This window comes from Microcaecilia unicolor, chromosome 4 (genome assembly GCF_901765095.1).
Source record: "Microcaecilia unicolor chromosome 4, aMicUni1.1, whole genome shotgun sequence".
NCBI lineage: Eukaryota > Metazoa > Chordata > Amphibia > Gymnophiona > Siphonopidae > Microcaecilia > Microcaecilia unicolor.
This window is the reverse complement of record NC_044034.1, coordinates 166,427,456-166,443,078: the sequence shown is the minus strand read 5'-3', so window position 1 is coordinate 166,443,078 and position 15,623 is coordinate 166,427,456. Positions and strand designations below refer to the sequence as shown.

General features: G+C 45.5%; 1 protein-coding gene across 3 annotated transcripts in view; it reads left to right on the top strand.

Moving 5' to 3' along the window:
• Window positions 1-15,623, top strand: part of ARHGAP1 (Rho GTPase activating protein 1) — a 65,331-nt gene that overhangs the window by 4,560 nt on the left and 45,148 nt on the right. The window contains exon 1 of one of the 3 annotated variants that reach the window (XM_030200867.1): window positions 94-156. The exons of the other annotated variants lie outside the window; for them this stretch is intronic. Coding sequence (XP_030056727.1) covers window positions 142-156 — 15 coding nt within the window. The 5' untranslated portion in view covers window positions 94-141. Of the gene's footprint in view, window positions 1-93; window positions 157-15,623 lie in introns of those variants that run through there. 3 annotated transcript variants of the gene reach the window in all.

Below are 15,623 nucleotides of genomic sequence, written 5' to 3'. Positions count from 1 at the left end.
AGAATCAGTGATAGCACGTGCATGTCACAAGGCACACAGGAGAGGTAAAGGCAGAGGGCTGCTGCACTCAATTCTTTCTTCACTGTCAGGTTCCTGCAGACCTGTGAGATGGTAATAGTCATGTCACGGACTCTTTTATAGATGGATTGGGAGTTGGTATGTATTATTGTAGCGTTCAGACTGAAAAAATACATTGGTTCACTCTAGCCAGCTACTCTGAGCTCCTTACATGTTTCTACATTTGTTTATAATCTTGGTCACAAAGAACTCTGATGTCCTTTTTCAACTGACATTGTTTCCAAAGTAAATATTGTCTGTTTTTTCAGTAAACTTTAAATGCAAGTGCTAAGTCTCTAATAAGCTTGGTGTCCTTCCAGTGAACTCTTTCCATTGCCTCAGTACTTTTGTAGTAATGCATTGGCCAGGTGCATGACGTGCTTGAAATGTGGATCACAAAACTGAAATGGTAAATCTTCATCCCCTCCTTGCTACTGCTTGCATTTGTCATGTATCATGTAACTTGGCTGCACTCCCATTGTGGCTCTTGAATAATTGTACGGCACACACAGGCTCAGTGTAACTGTGCAAAGTCCTTCTGAGATCTTGGCAGTGTCGATCTGCAGGAGGGAGAAAGACCAAAGGGAAAAGAAGGGGAGAGTGGAGGGAAAGACAGATGGTAAAGAATGTGGTGAGAGAGTAGATAAGAAGCTTACAAAGAAAAGGAATGAAAAGTAAAGAAAATAGAAATGTATCATTTTTCTATCTTTTTGCTGCTTCACAAGACTAGAAGCTGTATACATACACAGGTATGTTTGCATGTAAAAAAAGAAACCCACCTCTGTCAGAATCTGATGTGGCTAGGACACGTAACACCAAACACGCCTGCTTTCCCTTTCCAGAGTAAGTCAAGAGAAAAACAAAAAGTTTCTGTTTCTTCATTGGAAATCTTTTCAAATTCAGAAGTTTTCCACAGAAATAGTATTTTATGTGTAATAGAAAACATATGCTAATCTGATGCAGAATTGTCAAACCATTGCCACAGAACTTGCCCCTGATTTAGAACTGCAAACTGGGGGCCTTGGTCGGAGCGTTGGGTACTGGAACTTTGTCAACCACGCAAAAGATTGAAGAATAAACTTTTGAAATGGAATGCAATCATAGTGTAATGTTCACCCCTATCTTAGGAAAGTGTTTCTCAATCTGAGACAGCTCCAGCACATTAATGGCCCTGTTTACTAAGGTGCGCTAGTGTTTTTAGCACTTGCTAAAAAGTAGAGCATGCTAACCGTAGACGGCCATAGGAATATTTTGGGCATCTACATGGTTAGTGTGCGCTAATGTTTAGCACACGCTAAAAACGCTAGCCCATCTTAGTAAACAGGGCTCTGTTTAGTGAGTAAAACTCACTTTCAAATAGTGGTTCAGGCACTGATGTTGTCTCAGCTTGACTATTGCAATGCACTCTATACTTGATGCTCACAATCATCCTTAAAACATTTGCAAATTTTACAAAATGCAGCTGCAAAATTTATTTATTTATTACATTTGTATCCCACATTTTCCCGCATAGCAGTAGGCTCAATGTGGCTTACAGGTTCCGGAGAGGAGAGTACCAACTCTGGGAATATATATAGAGTGGAAAATAGAGTAACAGTAGGTGCAAGGAAGCTGATAAGGTTCCAGAAAAGAGAATACAACTCTGGGACGAATATATAGTAGCATATAGAGAAAAGTAATCCCAATGAGGCTGATAAGTCTCTGGGGATGGGACTACAGCTTCTAGTGAGCAATACAGAGTAGGATAAGGGTAGAAGTACACTTAATTATAACTGGAGTGGTAAAATTCGTACAGTTTGAAGTAATAGGATTATGTGGAAGTGGTATTGTTCATTTCTTAGATTGAAAGATGTGATGCATTGTTCATGAATTAGTTTGGGTCTGCTGGATAGGCTTTCCGGAAGAGGTGAGTCTTGAGGTCTTTTTGAAATTTTAGATGGGTGTTTGCAGTTCTGATGTTTCTAGGTAAAGCGTTCCAGAGCTGGGCGCAAATGTAGGAAAAGCTGGATGCATATGTTGATTTGTATTTTAGTCCTTTACAGTTTGGGTAATGCAGGTTTAGAAATGTTCTTGATGATTCGATGGTGTTTCTAGTTGGTAAGTCGATAAGTTCGGTCATGTAGGTGGAGGCCAGACCATGGATTATTTTGTGGACCAGAGTGCAAATTTTGAAGGCTATTCATTCCTTGATTAGTAGCCAGTGCAGTATTTTGCATAGGGGTTTAGCACTTTCAAATCTTTTCTTTCCGAAAATGAGTCTAGCTGCCGTGTTCTGCGCAGTCTGGAGTTTCCTTAAGATCTGTTCTTTGATTTGTGGAAGACACAAGTTTGACCATGTCATTCTTTTATTGCAGTCTGTTCATTGGCTTCCTGTTGAAGCATGATATAAATGTAAATTCTGTATTTTTGCCCATAATTATTCTGTGGTTTTAGGCCAGATTATTTCATGGAGTTATTTACTGTAAAAACAACACTTCGTTCTCTTAGCTCAAAAGATCGCTGTCATCTACAGTTTCCTTCTGTGAAACATAAGAAGTTTCCATATCATCAAGCTGATCAATCCATAGACTGGTGGGTTGTGTCCATCTACCAGCAGGTGGAGATAGAGAGCAAACTTTTGCCTCCCTATATGTGGTCATGTGCTGCCGGAAACTCCTCAGTATGTTCTCTATCTCAGCAGGTGGTGGTCACACACAGCAGCAGCTCTGGCTAGGCCTCCAAGCCTAATCCTTAGGTTTTGTTGAGGCCTGGGGTTGAGGGCTCTTTTGAGCAAGTGCAAACCTGGTGGTGCCAGGTCCCTCCTTTTCTCCCCCCTCCCGCTGGCTACGTTTAAAAAAAAAAAAAAAAAAAAAATTTTAAACGTCCTTAAAGGCGTTTATTTCGACGTTTATTTAAACGTTCATTGCAGCTACTCACTGGGACACCAGTTCGTTACAGCTCGGAGCGGCAAGCAGGTAATTTTTACCTTTTTATAGCGGGCAGGGGGTTCCCCGATTCTTCTCCTCGTGGCATATGGCGTCGGAGGGCGAGGGCGCAAAGGGTCGCTCCCCGGATCGCTTGAGCGCTTCTAGAGGGGATGCGGGGGTCTTACAGCCTGATTCGCCCTTGTTGGGTGACAGTTTCGTGACCGATGAATGTCCCGGTCCTTCCTCCGGCGTGGCGGTTTTTCCCGCCATAAACGCCCATCCCCCGCTCCTCGCCTCCGCCATCTTGGCCGGCCACGCGGCTCGGACGGCTTCTTCGGGGCCGCCCTTGAGGTTGGAGACATTAATGCCATGAACGCCCTTAATTTGGGCGAGGGCACAAAGCGGCTAAAGTAAGCGCCGCTCTTCCCGCGCGGCTCCTTCGCGGAGTGTCGCGCCGGACGCCATTTTGGATGCGCAGCATGTTTCTCCCCCGCTCTTGCGAGCGCCGGTTGAGGGTGCGTCTAGGGCTGTTGCCCAGGCTGCGGAAGTGCACAGTCTGGGGGGTTTCTCCCCCGAGTTTGTTTTGCTGCTGCATCAGGCTTTCCTCATGCACAACGCTGCCCCTGCTCCCTCTTCTGATAAAGAGGTTGAGGTTCCCAGAGGTAAACGCCCTCGGGTTGATTTCCAGGCCTTGGAGGACTGTGTCTCCTCCGATGTAGATGAGGGCAGCGTGTCTGAGGTCTCCCAACGGTCCTTTGCGGATTCCTTGGAGGAGACGGATCCCCGCTCGGATGGAGCGGATGACCCCTCTGCAGCGCGTTTAGCCCAGAGGATTTGCCCAGCCTGTTAGTGCAGGCCATGGGCATTTTGAAGATTTCCTCTCCGGAGGACGTCTCTCCCTCAGCCCCTGTTGGCTCTGCCATTATGCTGGGGACGAAGCGCCCGCCTAGAACCTTCCACGTGCATGATGCCATGCACACCTTAATTTCGGCTCAATGGGATGTCCCGAAAGCGAGCCTCAAGGTGGCTAGGGCTATGTCCCGCCTCTATCCTTTACCTGAAAGTGAACGTGAGGCCTATCTGTGGCCTACTGTGGATTCTTTAATCACTGCGGTGACTAAGAAAACGGCTTTGCCGGTGGAAGGTGGCACGGCCCTAAAGGACGCCCAAGACAGAAGATTGGAGGCGGCCTTAAGGTCGTCCTTTGAGGCAACTGCTTTAAGTTTGCAGGCCTCGGTTTGCGGTTCCTATGTGGCCAGGGCGTGCCTGACTATGGTGCAGCGGGCTTCCCCCTCGGATCATTCCTTGAGGGTTGATTGGCCGGCCCTGGAATCGGGCCTAGCCTATTTGGCAGACTTGCTGTATGATGTCTTGAGAGCCTCAGCTAAAGGCATGGCTCAGACAGTCTCTGCGCGGCGGTGGCTTTGGCTGAAACATTGGTCTGCTGACCACGCCTCTAAATCCCGCCTGGCTAGATTGCCTTTTAAAGGCAAGCTGCTCTTTGGGGTCGAGCTGGACAAAATCGTGACCGATCTCGGCACGTCTAAGGGCAGAAGTTACCAGAGGTCAGGGCTCGGGCTAGTACTCGTCCCGGTACCTCCAGAGGACGGTTTCAGGAAGCCCGTCGGTACCGCCCGGGCAGGTCTGGCTCCTCTGCCCCCTCTTCCTTCAAGAGGTTTTTCTCCCCCAAGCAGCATTCATTTCGCAGAGACCGCCGTCCCGGAGGTGCTCCCTCCGGTCCTCCCCCAGGGTCTCGTACCCAGTGACGGGGCCTTGGTCCACGCCCCAGTGCAGATTGGAGGACGGCTGTCCTCGTTTCTGGGTGAGCGGACCACAGTAACTTCACAAGCTTGGGTGCTGGAAGTCATCAGAGACGGCTACAAGCTAGAGTTCTGCCGACCCTTAAGAGACGGGTTTGTACTCTCTCCCTGCAAGTCTCCGGTCAAAGCTGTGGCAGTGCAGCAGACCTTGGACAACCTGATCCGCCTGGGTGCGGTCGTTCCGGTGCCAAAAAATCAGATTGGCAAGGGACGTTACTCCATTTACTTTGTGGTACCAAAGAAAGGAGATTCTGTCCGGCCTATCCTCGACCTCAAAGGGGTCAATCGGGCCTTGAAAGTGGAGACTCTCCGCTCTGTTATAGCGGCAGTGAAGGCAGGAGAGTTCTTGGCTTCCTTGGGCATCTAGGAAGCGTACCTGCATATTCCCATCTGGCCTCCTCTCCAACGCTTTCTGCGTTTTACAGTCCTGAGACGACACTTCCAGTTCAGAGCCCTCCCTTTTGGGTTGGCTACTGCTCCGCGGACCTTTTCCAAAGTAATGGGGGTCATAGCGGCCTTCCTGCTAAAGGAAGAAGTACAAGTCCATCCTTATCTGGACGACTGGTTGATCCGAGCCCCCTCTTATGCAGAGTGCGGCAAGCTATGGACCGGGTAGTTGCTCTTTTGAGCTCCCTAGGATGGATCATCAACTGGAAGAAGAGCCAGCTGCGCCCGACTCAGTCCCTGGAGTATCTGGGAGTTCGATTCGACACCCAAGTGGGCAGAGTGTTCCTGCCAGACAATCGGATTGTCAAGCTTCAGGCTCAGGTGGACTAGTTCCTAGTAGCCTCTCCTATTCGGGCTTCGGACTACGTGCAGCTGTTGGGCTCTATGACGGCCACGATGGAAGTAGTGCCCTGAGCCAGGGCTCATATGAGACCACTACAGCTATCTCTGCTGTTGCGCTGGACTCCGATGTCGGAGGATTATGCTGTGCGCCTTCCCTTGGACCCAGCAGTGCGCAAGGCGCTGAGCTGGTGGACGCAGACAGTCAAGTTGTCTGCAGGAATGCCTCTGGTGACCCCGGAGTGGATTGTCGTCACGACAGACGCCTCTTTGATGGGCTGGGGAGCCCAATGCTTGGGAAGGACAGCGCAGGGGCTCTGGTCTCCTGCAGAGGCAAGTGGTCTATCAACCTCCTGGAACTCAGAGCCATTCGGTTGGTGTTTTTGGAGTTCATCCCGGTACTGGTGTTGAAGCCTGTACGGGTCCTGTCGGACAATGCCACGGCTGTGGCTTATATCACCCGCCAGGGAGGTACCAAGAGCGCCCCTCTAGCCAAGGAGGCTATGAGTCTATGCCAGTGGGCGGAAGCGAACCTGGAGCAGCTTTCAGCGGCCCACATTGCCGGAGTCATGAATGTCAAGGCGGACTTTCTCAGTCGCCATACCTTGGAGCCCGGAGAGTGGCAACTATCTGCTCAGGCGTTCTTGGACATCACGAAGCGCTGGGGCCAGCCGAGCCTAGATCTGTTGGCGTCATCGGCCAATTGCCAAGTGCCGCGCTTTTTCAGCAGAGGACGGGACCCTCGATCCCTGGGAGTAGATGCTCTTCTCCAACAGTGGCCGACACAAGAGCTTCTCTATGTGTTCCCGCCCTGGCCCATGTTGGGCAGGGTGCTAGACCGGGTGGCAAAGCATCCCGGCAGGGTAATCCTGGTGGGTCCGGATTGGCCCAGACGTCCCTGGTATGCGGACTTGATCAGGTTCTCAGTCGACGATCCTCTGCGGCTCTCAGTGGAGCAGGGCCTGTTACATCAGGGTCCCGTGGTGATGGAGGATCCCTCCCCCTTTGGTCTTACGGCCTGGCTATTGAGCGGCAGTGTCTGAGGAAGAAGGGCTTCTCAGACAAGGTCATTGCCACTATGCTAAGAGCGAGGAAGCGCTCTACTTCTACTGCTTACGCCAGGGTTTGGCGTATCTTTGCAGCGTGGTGTGAAGCAGGCTCACTTTCTCCCTTCACTGCTCCAATTTCTTCAGTGTTGGCGTTCCTGCAAGAAGGTCTGGAGAAAGGCCTGTCGCTCAGTTCCATTAAAGTCCAGGTAGCGGCTCTGGCTTGCTTCAGGGGCCGCCTGAAGGGTGCTTCCCTGGCTTCGCAGCCAGATGTGGTGCGCTTTCTCAAGGGAGTTAATCACCTGCGCCCTCCTCTGCACTCAGTGGTGCCTGCGTGGAATCTCAACCTGGTGTTAAGAGCCTTGCAGAAGCCGCCTTTTGAACCCTTGTCGAGGGCATCTCTGAAAGACCTGACGTTGAAAGCAGTCTTTTTGGTGGCTATCACTTCAGCCAGAAGAGTTTCCGAGCTCCAGGCGCTCTCATGTCGAGAGCCTTTTCTGCAGTTCACTGAGCAGGAGTGACTATTCGCACAGTGCCTTCCTTCCTGCCCAAGATTGTTTCTCGCTTCCATGTGAATCAGCAGCTCTGTCTCCCTTCCTTTCGGAGGGAGGACTACCCAGAGGAGTACTCTGCTCTTAAATATCTGGATGTGAGACGAGTCATCATCAGATACTTGGAAGTGACCAATGATTTCCGGAAATCGGATCATCTGTTTGTCCTGTTTACAGGTCCTCGTAAGGGTCTGCAGGCTGCTAAGCCTACAGTGGCAAGATGGGTCAAGGAAGCCATTGCAGCGGCTTATGTGGCCGCAGGGAAGGTGCCGCCTATCCAGCTGAAGGCTCACTCCACGAGAGCTCAGGCGACCTCGATGGCAGAGGCCGGGTCCGTCTCCTTGGAAGAGATATGCAAGGCGGCAACTTGGGCTTCGGCTCATACATTCTCCAAGCATTACCGTTTGACTGTGGCTGCACGGGCGGAGGCCCGGTTTGGAGCTTCAGTGTTGAGGTCAGGGATTTTCAATGTCCCGCCCTGGGTGAGTACTGCTTCGGTACATCCCACCAGTCTATGGATTGATCAGCTTGATGATATGGAAGGTAAAATTATGTATAATCATACCTGATAATTTTCTTTCCATTAATCATAGCTGATCAATCCATAGCCCCTCCCAGATATCTGTACTGTTTTTATTCTGGTTGCATTTCAGGTTCAAGTTTAGTCTTCAGTTTCTTCAGAAAGACTTCGTGTTCAAGTTTTTTCACTTGGATTCTTTAAGAGTTGAGACGAGTTTGTGTTACAGTGAGCTGCTGCATTCCTCTCCCCTCCGTTTTACGGGGCTGGATTGAGACATAAATTCTGCGGCACTCCCTCCCGCTTCGTGCGGCTGTAGGGCAGCTTTGTACCCCTCCCGCTTCGGCGGTGTTAGGGTCAGTCAGCTCCTCCCGCGGTTGCGGTTGCAGGATAAGCCAGATCCCCCCGCATCGGCGGGTGTGGTGTCCCTCCCCCGCTCCGCGGGGATGAGCTGGACGGATTCCCCTCCCCCACTTGTGTGGGGATGAGCTGGGTTAATTCCCCTCCCCCGTTTCGGCGGTGGTGAGCTGGGCAGAGTGTCCCTTCGTGGGTGTAATTCTCTAAGTGCTGAGTCCTGCGGATGGAGCTTTGATATCGACATACTGAGGAGTTTCCGGCAGCACATGACCACATATAGGGAGGCAAAAGTTTGCTCTCTATCTCCACCTGCTGGTAGATGGACACAACCCACCAGTCTATGGATTGATCAGCTATGATTAATGGAAAGAAAATTATCAGGTATGATTATACATAATTTTACCATAAATCTTATCATAATTCTGGCTTTGTCTATTGCTCAGCACAATGTTGGAATTCCCTTTTTTTGGAGTTGAGACTGATAGAATCGTATTTACATTTTTATAAATTGTTAAAAGCTCATTTATTATCCACTTCATGTAATTTTAGTGATTAATATTCTGATAGAGATTTTAATTTATGATTATAATGTTTTTTTGTTGTATATTTACTAGTGATGGCCTAGTTTTTATTTTGTAATCTGCGTTCATCCTAGCTTGTATATAGTGAAATATAAATTTTGTATTGTATTGAAAAAAGAAAAATATATGAAATGAAACACATTGGGACAGAAAAGAAGGGAAGCATAGGAATAAGACCCATCTTAATGGATAGAGCAGCAGGCTGAAACCCACAGAAGTCAAGGATCTGTAAGGGAGAGGAAAGGATAATAGATGGCATGGATGGGCAGACTGGGTAGACCATATGCTCTTTATCTGCTTTCAGTTTTTCTCCCCCTGATAATTCTTGTAATCTTGGGCAAGCCACTCCAGTCTCTGTTGTCTCAGATTTACACTTGGGGTCCATTGTGCTAAATTGCTGTAAATAGCGCATTTCCACGCTCTTTAACCATAGAAGAATTACCACAGTTTTCCCTGAGGTACTGCAGGTTACTGAATTCCTTGGGTTTTTTTTTTGTTTGCATTGATGCAGCTGGGAGATTTGCTTACTCCTAGCTGTAGCAATGTGGGATAGGAGGCCCCGACTTAAGTCCGCTATCCTAAAATAAAATATTTTTCATTTGCATATTGATGAGCTAATTTGCATATATTTGCTTCTGACATAGCTTATTTTTATAATGGGTTTACAGGTTGAGCCAACTTTGTTTTTGTTTTTTTGTATTAAGCTGTGTTATTTGCAAATAATGCATGTTCCTGACACTTAACATGTGCTATCTGTATTTGCTGCACTTTAATTGGACAAACATGCAGCTTAGCAAATAGTCCCTTTGAGACTGGAAGCCCTCAGGGCACAAGAAAAATCTACTATACCTGCAAATAAATCATCTTTAGCTCCTAATGAGCCAAATTTAAATTCATAAGTAAATAAAAACCAGGCAGATTGATCTTGTGATCAAAGCTGTCGAGTCAGTCAGATTTGGAAACAATTTGTGGGTGGAGTCGATAAAAATGGACTGAATCTGACTCCAACTCCATATTCAAATTAAAAACTTACATTATAATACATGGTAAATTTATCTCTTAGGTGTATATATTTTTGTCTTGGATCTAAATTAGTAGTAAATACAAGTTCTATTTACCAGTACTTTAGATCTAGAACAAAACATTTAAAGCCTAAAATCAGTGGGAGTTGGACAGTAGAGAAATAGAGGAGTTGGAGTCAAAGGTTTGGTGTAGTGACTCTACAGCCTTGCTTGTGGTCATGTCATCTCAGTTGCCAATCCACTTGTACATTTATGAAATTAAACAGAATGTACTTTGTAATTATGCAAATGATCACGTAAATCTTTTTAGCCTACTCCCTGAAGGAAGGAAGGCATATTCAATCAACTTATCTGTTTGTGTCTCTTCCCCCCCCCTCCCTTATCCCAAATAGCTTTTGTGTGATACATGATGAAAGATGAGACACTAATATCCACAGAACAGGAAAAAGGCCATGGGCGGATTCGTTGGTGGCTATTGTCACCAAAGATGGAGCTCCTATCCATGTCCATGCCCTTCTTCAAGTTGGTCCTGTTGAGTCACCACTGCAGACTGTCTCTGGATGTTTCTCATAACTGGAGCTGTAACTCGTAGTTTCTGCCCTCCAATGACCAACTGGACAACATTACATTACATTTGAGGTTTATATCCCGTTAACACCTTTTCATTTCTAAGCAGCTTACAAACATGTTTGATTATATTTCATGTTTCTTGAATAAGAACGTTTTTTAAAATCTTTTTTCGAAACATGAGGTAGGATTGTGAAGGGGAAAATGATCTGGCAGTGTGTTTCCAGAGTCTTGCTGCTTGAACCGCAAGCGATTTGTCAAATAGGTGGGAAAATGTAGGATACAAACGCAATAAAAGAAATTAAAATAAAGAGCATCGGTCTCTTCTTGCCCTTAGATGAGGGGAAAGTGAAAAAGTTAGCGGCTTCTTGTCTCCTTCTTCTTGCAGGGGTTGTGAAGCAGAAGTGAGCTATCAGATAGCTAGGGATCAGGATTTCATATGTGTCCTTGCTCACAGCACTACGTCCAGGGTTTCTGTCTTGGAGATTAGGACCTGCATGCAATCCCCTCAGAGGATAGACTTCTCCAAATGTGAGTCTGAAGCTTAGCGCTTGGCATTTCTGGCTTTAGCAAGTGTCAGACACCACTCTCAGGTACTCTACAATTCTGCAGTGGCACTGGTCTGCATTTGGTTTATTACCCAGCTTAGGGTTTCTAGATGTTTCACTACCCTGGCTGTTACACACATACCCTGACTTCATCCATATTCGCCGGTCATCCAGGCTCCCCTTCTTTCTTTAGGAATGCTGCCAGTGCTACCATTACTTTTGGTGAATGTTTGTGGGGCTTTGGCTACGCTAAAGGGTAATGCTTGGAACTGAAAAAGCCAAACTTGAGGGGTTTCTGAAAACCTTTTGAATATGCAGATGAACTTCTGTTAGGCCCAACAAAGTCAGGAATTACCCTGCTCTTACAGCTGTAGTTACTGGAGAGTTGCTTACTTGCCTGAGGTCCAAAATAGGCTGAAAAGGGCCTTCCTTCTTGAATATTGCAAAATAAAGGGAATACTCTTCACTCTTTTCATCAGGGGAAGCGAGGTTATCATCTGTAACTGCAGCAGATGCTCCAAAATGGCATGCATTCAGTGATCCCCCTGTAACACAGGCCTGTATTTGGAAGAACCTCCTGAGACATCCCCCATCAGAACCATCTGAGCAGGGTCTCCCTACCCATAGTTGTGAGGACTTGGCAGCTTCCTAAGAGGGGCTCATCTCTGGGGTTCTCTCTCTTCTTGAGACTTAAAAGGACTGAATCCTACTTATATGCCTAGATTTCTGCATGGAGGAGTATCTGCCGTATTTGAATGGACAAAAGTCTTAAAATGTCTTTTTAATCCCCCTGAGAGGTCCCCAATTTCGGTTCTCTGAGGTGCTGTTTTGCTCTGTCTCCATCTGCTGGTACAAGGGCATAACTCAAGGATATAGAAAAATATTTTATGAAAAGGAATGGTGATTGTATGGAACACCCCCTGCGTTAGGTGGTGGAAACTAAAACATCAAGAGGGCTTGGGTTAAGATCTTCGCTTGCTAATGGTGAAGAGAGGACCTTGTGGCATTTATTTGTGTTATTGCCATACTAGGCTGATTAAAAAATGAGTGTTGGGTCTGCCAAAATCAGTGGCAAAGTGGGTAATATGAAATGCTGAAAGTCCTGGTAAAAAGAGAGGCAACTCCATGGCCATATTTGTCTAAAATAAAAGCGATTCAGCACTATATAGTAACAGCCTAAGCCAATGTTTGAGTCTATGGTACCCGTTGACTGGTACTTGCCAAGATTTGCTTGGGTTTCTCTCCCTTATTCCCCTGCCTGTTTTCTGAGTCCTATATCTGACCTGAGGAAGAGTTTTAAGCACATCAATTTCTCTCTTCTCTGTCATAGCACATTTTGTCTTTTTGTCAGCTGAGCTTCCTTGTCAAGTTCTTTCTTCAAACAAAGGAGTTTTTGTTGTTGTTCCCTTATTTAGTTTTGAGCCGTTGCTGTCTCAATTGAGAAATGATTCCATAGTTTCTCCACTCAGAATAAAGGACCCACTTCTTACGATTCATAAGTTCTGAGACAGCTGGTACCAGAAATGCTGCAGAACACGTGAGAGGCTGGAGTAGAGGACAAGTACATCCCAAGAGCTGCTTTTCAGGCAAACCACAATAAATATTCATGAGACAGGTTTGGATACGTGAGGTTTAAAAAGCAAGTTGACTTGTATAGAACTTGGTTTAGTTTAAAGGCCCTCTAGGAATTGAGTTTTATACTTTCTCAGCCCCACACGGTGTATTATAAGTTAGCACATTAGAGAGACTGGACATGCCATGGGTTAGTGTATGAAAGATGGTAATGGCTAGGTGACAGAGTGAGAGGAAATTCTATTGATACTGTTATTATAATAATATTGAATACAAATCTCCGGATTGTGTGAATATATTCTCATTTGGCAGCCTGTACACCACTGGTGGATTTGTACTAATTTCAGAGAGATCTAGATGTCCCAGCATTTTGTTGTAGGACCCTGCATTTAGAGGATATCTGGCAGAATCTGAGAATGAGAGAGGTTCCTGCAGGGAACTTAAGCTCCTACTGTGGTATTATAAGTACTTTGTGTGGCTGTTATGGAAACAGAAGTTCGTGTTGCTGATGTCAAGTGAGTAGATAATTATTAACAGAAACCCTGCTTGCAGAAACTCAATCTTTGCCTTGTACATAATGCCAGAGTCTCTCCACTTTGGGAACTCAGCTATTCTCTCATGTGTGAAACCCATTGCTTCAGAAACTCAGCCATTTGTTCATATATAACCCCCAAACCCTCCCTCTTCCTTGCAATATCAGTAACTTAATCACTATGTTATATTTAACCCCCAAGTCTCTGCTCCCCTACAGCCCTCAGTAGTGTTAAAAAAACAAAACACCAATGATGTAGCTAAGCTTGTGGTCAAAAGTTCACAGAAGGTCCCTGAAAGCTTGAATTCCAACTGGAATTAAGAAAAAACTGCAGATTTCCCAACTTCCACTTGCTTGCCTGGCTTGGTGCGTAGTTTGATTTTCTTGGCAGAGATTGTATAACTGACGTTATATGTTGGGCCTCTTGGTAAGAAACAGGAGCTTCCATCATCTGATCTCACAGCTACTTTAGAGCAGTGTTTATCAATCTTTTTGTGGATGTGACCCCATGATTGCGGCCGGATAAATTTGCTCGACTCCCTGGAAGTGCAGAATAATGATGCATCTATGGAGTACCCACCTAGATTGGGACCTCAAACAGGGGTCTTTGTCACCCCATTTTGGGACCTGACCCACAGTTTGGGAAGCTCTGCTTTAGAGATAACATTCTTACGACTGATTCATTCTTTGGCCAAAGTGTATGTAAGAAATTTTCGACTGGTTGGACTTAATTGCCCACCAGATGTTTAATGGCTCACTACTAACATTTCCCCTGTGATCCCATTTCCCAGTAGGAGTTTGTCAGCTCACTTGCTTACAGCCTGACCTTGGTAGGACCCCGTCTTGAAATAGCTTATTTCAAGTGCCAAATACCTTTGTATGATAAAAGGGCTTCTCATGAAGACAGTCTTGCTATTTGCGAGCCCTACTTATTTTATTGTCTATTCCTTTAATTTTGACATGGTTCCTTGAATACCATCATTCATTTTCTCTTTAAAAAAAAAAAGAAAAAGGCAGGCTTCTTTCAATTGTCTGTATTCTGGTTTCTATAGATTGAGTTTGTCTAGTCTGGCTATGGCTGCAGTTCTTCAATTCCATCTAGTTATTACACTTGACTATTAATTTGGCCCTTACCTGGTGGGTGGCCAAAGTTATGAGCCAAATTCCAGAAATGAACAGATCCATGCTTTGACTGTGAACATTTTCACCAGCTGGGCTGCCAAAAAGAAACAAACTGTAATTCATCTCCTCCTGGTACAGCTTGTGCTGTCGTAATTGTGGCGAGACAAACCTAGCCAAAAGAAGGACAAGTCATTGTGTTTAAACAAGTCAACACATGAATTAGCTTTTCAGTCAAAAGTGCTTGTCGGGCAATATTTCTGTCTGCAGATCCAGGCCAGGCAGCTATGAGGAAAGATGTCTGATTTGAGGACATCAACTTCCTGCCTTACTGAATTGTTCATTCCTATCTGTAAATCTAAAACCCAAATCTTGAGACTGAAACTTGAATACACAAAAGTATGGGCAAAGGCTGAAAGATTTTAACATCAAGTTTCTTCTTATCTTTTTATTCTTTCCAACCTAGTGGAATGTTGGAAAGAAGTTTATTGATGGGGGATCAAGTGTATCTGTTCATCTGGAACAAAATAACTATAAAATCTTAGTGAAATGGGACTAAGTTTGACATAAGAAAAATTGGAGTTCAATGGGCCATATTGGAAAAGGAATTCCAGAGAAACAGTGCCCCCCTCTCGCCCCCGCCAAAAAAAAAGAGAACAAAAAAAGACCAATATATTTTATATGGGAAAGGGGATTACAACAATTGTAGCAAAGAAACATTGATATATTGAAACATAGTAGTTGGGTACACACGGCTTTTTAATGTATTTTATTTATGTGGTGAATAAACATTTCTGGTGATGGACAATCTTCTGTGCCCTGCTGCTTTTTGGTGAAGGAAATTGCTTTCTTCTGCTTCCAATTACAAATCTTACATCCCATACCACCTACAAATCTGGTCAGTAAACCAAAAACATTAATAATTTAACAACATAAACAAGACATGTTTTATGCCCCTCCTCAGCTACCACACTCCTCTCCCTGCTGGGCTGGATTTTATGGGTTCACATGTATATTTAATATTCTTTGTTGTATTCTACTGTGAAGCCGAGTGAGTGAACCCTGTATCTTTCATAGTGGTTGCTGTGCATGGTGACAGCTAAAGGCAAATTTTCAAAGGGGGTCTTTTACTAAGCCATGGTAGCGTTTAGTGCATGCTTATTTTTAGAGAGCCAAAAACGCTACCGCAACTTACAAAGTTACATAGGGGCTCATTTTTAAAGCACTTAGACTTACAAAGTTCCATTGTGTAAATCTAAGTGCTTTGAAAATGAGCCCCCTGGTGACAACAGTTTAATCTGCTACTAGTTGCTATGTGTGTTGCCTCCTACTGATGGAGTAGCATAGCTATACCTGTGGCCCTGGAACAGTGCCACCCTGTGGTTTAACTGTAAAGCAGATTCTTTGAAATCTGTTGACAGTGATATCTCATACTCTGGTTATCACCTTTTCATTTTAGTACTGTATTTTCTTTTCAAATAACAGAATGTTTACTGCTCCATTCAAACTACCCCACCCTTCTCTCTTCTACATAAGACACAGAGGCAACACTCACACATATACCCGCCCACACTACAAATACATGTACTCGTATGCATACACTGAGACAACACAGATACCCACACTCATGCATGTACATACA